The sequence below is a fragment of the Lethenteron reissneri genome, unplaced genomic scaffold (assembly GCF_015708825.2).
Source record: "Lethenteron reissneri isolate LAM-NWPU_2019-01 unplaced genomic scaffold, ASM1570882v1 scaffold_1246, whole genome shotgun sequence".
In the NCBI taxonomy this organism is placed as follows: domain Eukaryota; kingdom Metazoa; phylum Chordata; class Hyperoartia; order Petromyzontiformes; family Petromyzontidae; genus Lethenteron; species Lethenteron reissneri.
This window is the reverse complement of record NW_026890944.1, coordinates 31,197-41,966: the sequence shown is the minus strand read 5'-3', so window position 1 is coordinate 41,966 and position 10,770 is coordinate 31,197. Positions and strand designations below refer to the sequence as shown.

Below are 10,770 nucleotides of genomic sequence, written 5' to 3'. Positions count from 1 at the left end.
TATGTTTTATATTTAATTTTATTACTTTATTACTTCCCTTCTACGTGACTTTACCGAAAGAACCAAGAAGATGAATCCCTGCAGTGACGAAAGCTTTAAATCGAAACTTTGCTAGATCCTCAACCTCAGGATGTCAAATTATAACTCGACAACAAGGTGCACGGATTGCTGGCGATACAGACGGGGAACGGAGGTTAAAACCCTCGGAATCGCCTTGGGTAACAACTTCATGGTATATAGCACAGATGTTGGCCAAGCATTAACCAAATGGTAATTATTCTTTGGTTCTTTCGGTAAAGTCACGTATAAAGATAAAATAATAAATTAAATACTAGCATACGACGTTTCGATTGCAACACAAGCAATCATCATCAGGTATAAAGTAAATAGAAACACAAATCTAGTCTACTTTTCTAAGTATACTAAGTATACTAGATTTGTGTTCTATTTCTATTTAATAAAAATTAAATAGAAACACAAATCTAGTATACATTTCTAAGTATACATTTATAAGTATACTAGATTTGTGTTTCTATTTAATTTATACCTGATGATGATTGCTTGTGTTGCAATCGAAACGTCGTAGTATGCTAGTATTTAATTTAATTTATTATTTTATCTTTATACGTGACTTTACCCAAAGAACCAAAGAATAATTCCTGCAGTCACGAAAGCTCCAAATTAAGTTCAAATGGTAATTATGAAAGTATCAGGCCTGGGGTCGTTCACAAGAGATGCAATGCGACACAGGTAAATGCGACACACCACCAACACACAATGCATTCCATAGGCTCAGAGCCTCCCCAACCACCTTTGTCTTCCCGCAGCTCACACAGCAGCTCACACAGCAGCACACAGCAGCACACACAGCAGCTCACACAGCAGCTCACAGCAGCTCACAGTAGCTCACACAGCAGCTCACAGCAGCTCACACAGCAGCTCACACAGCAACACACAGCAGCACACACAGCAGCACACAGCAGCTCACACAGCAGCACACACAGCAGCACACACAGTAGCTCACACAGCAGCTCACAGCAGCTCACACACAGTAGCTCACACAGCAGCTCACAGCAGCTCACACAGCAGCTCACACAGCAACACACAGCAGCACACACAGCAGCTCACACAGCAGCACACACAGCAGCACACACAGCAGCTCACACAGCAGCACACACAGCAGCACACAGCAGCTCACACAGCAGCACACACAGCAGCACACACAGCAGCTCACACAGCAGCACACAGCAGCTCACACAGCAGCTCACACAGCAGCACACAGCAGCTCACACAGCAGCTCACACAGCAGCACACACAGCAGCTCACACAGCAGCTCACACAGCAGCTCACACAGCAGCACACACAGCAGCTCACAGCAGCTCACACAGCAGCTCACACAGCAGCTCACACACAGCACACACACAGCACACACACAGCACACACACAGCACACACAGCAGCTCACACAGCAGCACACACAGCAGCTCACACAGCAGCACACACAGCAGCTCACACAGCAGCTCACACAGCAGCACACACAGCAGCACACACAGCAGCTCACACAGCAGCTCACACAGCAGCACACACAGCAGCTCACACAGCAGCTCACACAGCAGCTCACACAGCAGCACACACAGCAGCTCACACAGCAGCACACACAGCAGCTCACACAGCAGCACACACAGCAGCTCACACAGCAGCACACACAGCAGCACACACACAGCAGCTCGCACAGCAGCACGCACAGCAGCTCACACAGCAGCTCACACAGCAGCACGGGGGCTCCCCCTAATATCAAACAGCACGCGAGGATGATTTCGAGCCGTCAGACGAGTGCTGTAGAAGACTGCTCATAGCGCAACTTTGAGTCACTTGCAGAAGTCGAAACTGCGGACAGTGACACGGTACGGGAGATGGGGACGAGGCAGTAGGGGGAGAGAGATGGGGAGAGAGATGGGGGGAGATGGGGAGAGATGGGGAGAGAGATGGGGGGCAGGGGGGTTATCAACTCACTTCCAGAGGAGATTTTAAATGTTCCATGGCTCCACCTGCGCGTTTTCACTTGAGAAGAGGAGATGCCACCACCACCATCTCTGTGTGTGTGTGGGGGGTGTCGTGTGACCATTGGGTGTTCAAAGTGCCCAAGCCCATCGCCTTAATTAGCTGAGTGGTTAATTGCTGTAGCAGGTGGCGCGTGAGTGTTTAAATGGTTTAGCCCATCCACGTGTCTCCACTTATCACCTTCATTAACAGCAGCATCAACAGCAGCATCATCATCAGCAGCAGCAGCATCATCATCAGCAGCAGCAGCAGCATCATCAGCTGGAGCAGCAGCAGCATCATCATCATCAGCAGCAGCATCATCATCAGCAGCAGCAGCATCATCAGCAGCATCATCATCAGCAGCAGCAACATCATCATCATTAGCATCATCAGCAGCAGCATCATCAGCAGCAGCATCATCACCAGCAGCATCATCATCAGCGTGAGTAGGTTAAACATTGAGTTTTGTAAGGGCACCACGGGGTGACCAGCCCCACCCCTCCCAGCCCCCACCCTCCACACCCAGCCCCACCTCTCCCCCCACCACCCCCCACCACCACCCCCCCACCACCACCCCCCCACCACCACCACCCACCACCACCCACCACCACCCACCACCACCCCCCCACCACCACCCACCACCACCCCCACCACCACCACCCCCCACCACCACCAGGAGGGGTGAAGGGAGGGGGGCGGGGGGCAGGAAGTGGACAAGAGGAAGTCGTGGGGCGAGGGGCGAGGGGCGAGGGGGCGGGGCGAGGGGGGCGGGGGGCGGGGCGAGGGGGGCGAGGGGGGCGGGGTTTGGGGGTGAACTCAAGTGACCCGACAGACGTTGAGCGCAATTCTTTGTTTATTTCGGTAACGTCGCGTAGATAGGGAACACAATATTAATAATAAAAATAATAAAATATAAAAATGTAATAAAAAAATATATAACAAATAAATAAATAATACCCCCGTCGACAGGAAGAGGGAAAAAAATCCCCTCCCCCACAATTTGGCGCCCTTTGCACGACGCGACTCGGTGAGCAGCTCAGTTCTAGCGGCGTGAACACGCGGGGCGCATCGTGGGTGATCACCATCAACATCAACAACATCATCATCAACAACATTAACTACATCATCAACAACATCATCATCAACAACATCATCATCAACAACATCATCACCACCAACAACAACATCATCAACAACATTAACTACATCATCAACAACAACAACATCATCATCAACAACATCAACAACATTAACTACATCATCAACAACATTAACTACATCAACAACAACAACATCATCATCAACAACATCAACAACACCATCATCATCAACAACATCATCAACACAATCACCATCATCACCTCCTCCTGCCCGGCCCCACCCTCCCCTCTTGTTGTCTCCCGCAGCTCGAGCCGGCGGCGGCTACGAGCAGCAGCAGCATCATCATCAGAATCATCATCAGCAGCATCATCAACATCAGCATCATCATCATCAGCAGCATCATCAGCAGCAGCATCATCAGAATCATCATCAGCAGCATCATCAACATCAGCATCATCATCAGCAGGAGCAGCAGCATCATGGCCACGTGGACGCTGTGCTTGGGCAGCAGGACGAGCTTGATCTCCATGGCCGGCATCCGCTACGAGGGCACCCTGAGCGGGGTCAACACGGACGACTGCACCGTCGCCTTGGCCAAAGGTCACGCACGGGGGGGTGGGGGGGGTCACGGGTCAAAGGGGGTGAGGGCTTAAACACTTCCCTGCTCCTTGCGGAGGGAGCTGCTAGGAACACGTTGGCCAGGGTCAACGACGGTGACCAGGGCGTGGGGCGTGCTGTGTTCTGCAAACATGGCCGACTGTGAGGGCGGGCAGCACAAGGCGGCGTGAGTAGGTGAAACGTTGAGTTTTATAAGGGCACCACGGGGTGAGCAGCCCCTCCCCACTCAGCCCCTCCCCACCCAGCCCCCACCCAGCCCCACCCTCCCCACCCAGCCCCTCCCAACCCAGCCCCTCCCACCCCCCACCCAGCCCCACCCTCCCCACCCAGCCCCTCCCCACCCAGCCCCACTGCAGGGATTCATCTTCTTGGTTCTTTCGGTAAAGTCACGTAGAAGGGAAATAATAAAATAATAAAAATAAAACATAATAAAATAATTCTCACGACTTTTCGGCCACAACGCAAGCAGCCGTCCTCAGGTGAAGAACAGGTCTGTCGAGAAGACAGAGTCTGAATGACACGCCCCAGGCTTGGAACGTCTATTTAAGCTTAGAGTCGTGGCATCTCTTCAGAAAGGTGAGAGACTCGATTATCCCGGAGTTTGTTGAAGGATCTTAAAGTTTTGTGTTCTTCACCTGAGGACGGCTGCTTGCGTTGTAGCCGAAACGTCGTCAGAATTATTTTATTACGTTTTATTTTTATTATTTTATTACTTCCCTTCTACGTGACTTTACCGAAAGAACCAAGAAGATGAATCCCTGCAGTCACGAAAGCTTTAAATCGAAAAAAGTCAGTGATTGCTTTCGTGTTAAAATACGGTGCTGTATTTTAGGATAGTGTGTTTACAATATCATTTTACGTAGATATCCACATTCACTTAATATTTTTCTTCCGCAAGTTTTTTTTGAAAATGCAATATTTGACATCATCTCAAAAACCCGATGTGATAGACAAAAACCGACGCCAGGGTTGGGATGAAACGCACGACCTCCGATAGACACCAGGCGAGGTGGTTCACTTCTCACCACGGTGGCGCCCACACACCCACCACCACCACGGCACCGTTAGCGGCGTTAGCGGCGTCTTTGTGCGTGCGCAGTGCGTGTGTGCGGCACGGAGGGTCGCCCCGCCGAGCGAGCCGTCGCCCCTCGCGAGGAGATCTACGACTACATCATCTTCCGTGCCAGCGAGATCAAGGACCTGGCGGAGTTGGGGTGCCCGCTCTCCGCTCTGCACCCCCACCTGGCCGTCGTGCAGGTGAGAGGGGGGCAGCCGTTCTCTTCGCCGCCAAACTGGTTGGTTACTTTAGCGGGCAGGACCCCACCGAGATATTTAACTCTGATCATTGGTTGTTTACCCTGTAATCTGGCAACAAAACTGACACCTTTTTTTACAAGGAGTCGTGTTTGCATTGACCACAATACCTGCGGTCGGAATGCAAACAAAAAACACAACTCTGATAATGTATGCACTGTCCTTGAAATTGATTGGTCCATACCCGAGACAGCTTTCCTTAGAGCCTAGTCTCACATGGAGTTGGACAAGATGACTGCCAAAAGGCGCACAACTCAAAGACAATGCACCATCAGAGTATGAGAGCTCGGAGTAAAGCATTTACACCATTGGAACCTCATTTGCCAGTAGAAAAATATGATAATTGTTTTTTTACCCTTCTATCTGGCAACAAAACTGACACCTTTTTTACAAGGAGTCATGTTTGCATAGACCACAATACTTGCAGTTGGAATGCAAACAAAAAACATAACTCTGATAATGTACGCACTGTCCTTGAAGTTGATTGGTCCACACCCGAGACAGCTTTCCTTGAGGCCAGTCTCACATGGTGTTGGACCAGATGACGCCAAAAGGCTCACAACTCAAAACATGACTCCTTGTAAAAAAGGTGTCAGTTTTGTTGCCAGATAAAAGTGTAATAAAGGACTCGGACGCTTCTCTCTGACTTCGTGTCCTTTATTGGGTTCTTGTCTTTTCCCACACGGCACTCTCTTATAGACACTCTATTTGTAGCCCCCGGCTGCTATCGCTATTGTAGCCTCCTTCCTCTCCCTGCAGACTCTCTGCTTTCTCTATTGTAACCTCCTTCCTCTCCCTGCAGACTCGCTGCTGACTCCCTGTGCAGATCCCCGCTGCTTACTCTATATGCAGACCCTCTTGGCTGCTACTCCGTATGCAGACCCGCTGCTGACTCTGTATGCAGCCCCGCTGCTGACTGCAGCCTCCTCGCTGCTTCGGGTCGGTCACCGCTGGCCGACGGTGCCGATCCTCGCTCCCCGTGTCCGTGGCGATCTCGCCACCCTCCGCTTTCGCCCTTCGTGGCCTCTCTCGTTCCTGGTCTCCCATCACTCCCTTTCCTCTTCCGGTTCCCCTCCCTCTATAGCTTAACCCCTCTCCCCCACGTGACCTAACTCCTCCCCTCATGACGTCACTTCCGGAGGGCCGTTTACGCCCGCATTACAAAAGGATAAAAAACCAATTATCATATTTGTTGTTACTGGACACGCTACGATTGATCCCGTCGCTGCGTGACCACCCACCCTCGCCCCCGTCCAGTCCTCCTCGTCACGGGGCGCCCGCCCCCTGCGGGACACGCAGCACGGAGCCCGCGGCGGCCACGGGGGCGGCACGCGCGGAGCCCGCCGGCTCGTGCGGGACACGGCGGACGGGCGGCGGCCTGCACACGGAGGAGCCACAGGTACGGGCGGCGCGGTAAACGCTGGGGATGCAAAGGTGGCCGGGCGTTGTACCGCCCGCCCGCCCGCCCCCCTCTTGCAGCCAGCAGCCTTTGCAGGTGCTCGCTAACGGAGCTTATCCTGACGTCGTACGGAAATCCGATGTTTTTTTATTTAAATCCTTTATATTAAGTTCACTTGCTTGCGCGCTTAGGACCGTGCAAATCTTTCGGCCGTTTTTTAACCCACTTCCCGTGATGCAATCGAGCTGATATTTTGCACACAGACTCGTTGTGCGTGACAATTTATGTTCGTGAATTTTTTTTCCAAAATTTTACACTTTTTAGGACAAAAATATTATATTTAATTACCAATTTCTTAATGCTGCCACGCAATCATCTGACCCATAGGTGGCAGCCATCTCAAGCCAGAGGACGAGAGGACTCTAGCCGCCACGCATATAAAGGATTTATAGTGAAAAACTTAGTTTTTACGGGTTATACTTGTTTAAATCCTTTATATTAAGTTAGCTTGCTTGCTTGCGCGCTTACGACCATGCAAAATTTTCGGTCGTTTTTTAACCCACTTCCCATGATCCGATCGAGCTGACATTTTGCACACAGACTCGTTGTGCGTGACAATTAATGTTCGTAAAAAAATTTCATATTTAATTTAAAATACCAATGTGATAAAAATGAAACTCTTACTCAAGAAAAACAGAAATGAATAATAAAATAAAACCGATGCCACGCATATAAAGGATTTATAGTGAAAAACACATGCACACACACACACGCGCACACACGCACTCACACACACTCACACACACACACGCACACACTCACACGCTCACACGCACACACACACACTCACACACGCACTCACACACTCACGCACACACTCACTCACGCACACACGCACACTCACACACGCACACACTCACGCACACACGCACACTCACACACACTCACACACACACACTCACACACACTCACACACACACAATCACACACACACTCACACACACTCACACACACACTCACACACACTCACACACACTCACACACACACTCACACACACACACTCACACACTCACACGCAGCTGCACTATCTCCCACAGCCGCGAGGAAGAGCGCCACGGTGGAGCGGGGGGTGCAGACGTCCCCCCAGCGTCAGCAGCGACGGTGTCGGAGCACGAAGCGGATTGCCGCCCAGACTCCCCGTGGGGCCCCGGAGCCGTGCGTTGAGTTGGACGCGGAGTTTGACTTTGCGAGCGCCAACGCGAAGTTGGACCGCGAGGCGCTGGACAGGGAGTTCCGGGGCAGGGAGGCCAAGCGGAGAGAAGGTGGGGCACTCACTCACACGCTGCCGCCACTGATCAACAACTAAGTCACGTAGGTAAAAAATTAAAATTAATAAAAGTAAAATAAAAAAAAATAAAAAAAAATAAAAAATCACGACGTTTCGATTAATTTTAATTTTGCTGCTGTATCGTCAAAATAGAAATCTTGTCACTCAATTTTTAGAAACTTCCCAATGTGGTACCCACTGCAAACTTGGTAAAGCTGCGTCATACTGGGGTGGGGGAACTCACTCACACGCTGCCGCCACTCAACAACTCACTTCGTCCTCCGCTGCTGTATCGGCAAAATAGAAATCTTAGTAGTAGGTTTTTACCCTTTTAAACTGGTACAAAACTGACACCTTTATTCAAGGCATCATGTTTGCAATAACCACAACACAAGTAGTCAACAAAGCAAACAAAAAGAAGCAACTCTGATAATGATAATAATATGCACTGTCCTTATCATCATTATCAGAGTTGCTTCTTTTTGTTTGCTTTTTTGACTACTTGTGTTGTGGTTATTGCAAACATGATGCCTTGAATAAAGGTGTCAGTTTTGTACCAGTTTAAAAGGGTAAAAACCTACTACTATATTTTGCCAATGGTAAAAGAGATCTCATAGAATAGAAATCTTGTCACTCAATTTTGACACACTTCTCAATGTGGTACCGACTGCAAACTTGTCATCATCACGGTGGCTATGAGATGTTAACTACCTCGCCTGGTGTGCAGGAGGGCGTGGGTTCGATCCCAACCCTGACGATGCCTGCTGCTGTATATTTGGAGTTTGTGTGTTTCTCTCATCATCATCATCACGGTGGCTAGGAGATGTTGACTAACTAAATTACCTTAAAACCGTTGGAATACCTTATGCCAGTAAAAGTGTGTTGACCATCTTCTTGGATCTTTCGGTAAAGTCATCACGTAGAAGGGAAATAATAAAATAATAAAAATAAAACATTAAATAATTCTCACGACGTTTCGGCCACAACGCAAGCAGCCGTCCTCAGGCGAAGACCAGGTCTGTCGAGGAGACAGCGTCTGAATGTGTGTTGACCAGTGGAGTCTTGAGTTGGGTGGGGGGGGCGGATCTTTGTGTGTTTAATTGTCCAGGCCACCCCCTCACTTCTGCCGTTGCGTCTCCCCTTGAGCAGCGGACAAGCTGAGGGGTCCCCGCACGAGCTCCCCCGTCTTCCTGGACGGCTGCTTCTACGACAAAACCAGGAGCTTCTTTGACAACATTTCCAAAGACGGCGGGAGGTAACGGCCGCCTCTGCCACTCGCTCGTGGTGTGTGTGTGTTCTTGTTGGATCTCCTCGCCTTCAAGTGCAACGCCTGCTGGGGGAGGCGATGGGGGAGGCGGCAGTACAGCAAGCGGGCTCCGTCTCCGTCTGTGCGGAGATGGTGTTGCTGTTCCACCCCCACCCCCCACCTCGTGTATAGAAACTCACAAACGGAGTTGGCCTAACCATCCCATTATAGGATGACAGAGCTTGGGCAAATTGTTTGTGCCGTTCCTGGCACATCTGGAAAGTTTGGGCGTCGCAAAAATGTGTGACGTTAACTTGAATCGGCGCGCCAAAAAAAATTGCACGCCGCGTGAATTGCGTAGTTGCACTTGATTCGGAAAAAATCCCAGCCCCGAGAATAAGAGAAGGACGTGCAACTCTTTGACTGGGCACCAGACGAACATTTGTCTAGACGCAGGATGGCGTGGAGCCGTGCAGAGACCTCTCTGATGTCGGGTTTAGACCATTGGAACATCATTTGTCAGCAGTAGCAGAATATGATCATTGTTTTTTTACCCTTTTATCTGTCAACAAAACTGACACCTTTTTTACGAGGAGTCGTGTTTGCATTGACCACAATACCTGCGGTCATAATGCAAACAAAAAAGACAACTCTGATAATGTATGCACTGTCCTTGAAGTTGATTGGTCCACACCCGAGACAGCTTTCCTTAGAGCCTAGTTTCACATGGGTTGGACCAGATGACGCATTATGGCTGCAGGTATTGTGGTCTATGCAAAGGTGTCAGTTTTGTTTGCCAGATAAAAGGGTAAAAAACCAATTATAATATTTTTTGCTGGCAAATGAGGTTCCAATGGTAGCCATTTGCCACCCTGGTGCGGCCGGGTACGGGTAGGCCGTGAGTCACTGGTGAGTCACCGTTTGTCACTCATTTCGGGTAGGGTACGGGTAGGGAACGGGTAGGGTACGGGTAGGGTACGGGTAGGGTACGGGTAGGGTACGGGTAGGGTACGGGTAATGAACGGGTAGGGTACGGGTAGGGTACGGGTACCCGTTTGCGACCCTGGTGCGGCCGGGTACGGGTAAGGAATCAAAACCCATCTGCGACCTCTGACCAGCCGTGCTCACCCCCCCACCCCCCGCCCCTCCCCCCTCCTCCTCCTCCCGCCCCGCCAGGAACTGCCGCGTGACGTTGGCGGAGCAGCGGCGCCTGAACGTGGCGACGTTCGGGGCGGACCTCCCCTCCTCTGGCCGAGGTGCAGCCTAGACAGGTGACGACCACGGTGACGGTGACAGCAGCTCGGCTTATTGGAGAGTATATTTAGTATATTGATGATACTGATGTAGTTTATATTTTAGTTTTTTTACGTGGTGGCTTAGTTGCTGCAGCTCCCATACTATTAACATTCCTTCCCTTTCTAGATTTGAAGCTTTCGTGACTGCAAGGATTCGTATTCTTAGGTTTTTTCGGTAAAGTCACGTAGGTAAAAAAAAAATGTATTAATAAAAGTTACATAAAATAAAAATCACGACGTTTCGGAGGCAACACAAGCTTCCGGAAGCTTTTTTTATTTAACTTTTATTAATTTAAATTTTTTTACCTACGTGACTTTATCGAAAAAAACCTAAGAATATGATTCCTTCCCTTTATTAATGCTACCCCTACTCCCTCCCTTTGATGCTGCTAATCCTGCATAATATGACTTTGAAACCCCCCGCCCA

The 10,770-nt window shown here is 50.0% G+C and overlaps 1 protein-coding gene across 1 annotated transcript; it reads left to right on the top strand.

Moving 5' to 3' along the window:
* Window positions 1-3,622: 3,622 nt before the first annotated feature.
* Window positions 3,623-10,333, top strand: LOC133361819 (protein LSM14 homolog A-A-like). The gene is made up of 6 exons (XM_061580811.1): window positions 3,623-3,743; window positions 4,861-5,018; window positions 6,333-6,474; window positions 7,573-7,797; window positions 8,952-9,057; window positions 10,225-10,333. The coding sequence occupies exons 1-6, from the start codon at window positions 3,623-3,625 to the stop codon at window positions 10,313-10,315; spliced, it is 843 nt and encodes a 280-aa protein (XP_061436795.1). The 3' UTR covers window positions 10,316-10,333.
* Window positions 10,334-10,770: the final 437 nt, after the last annotated feature.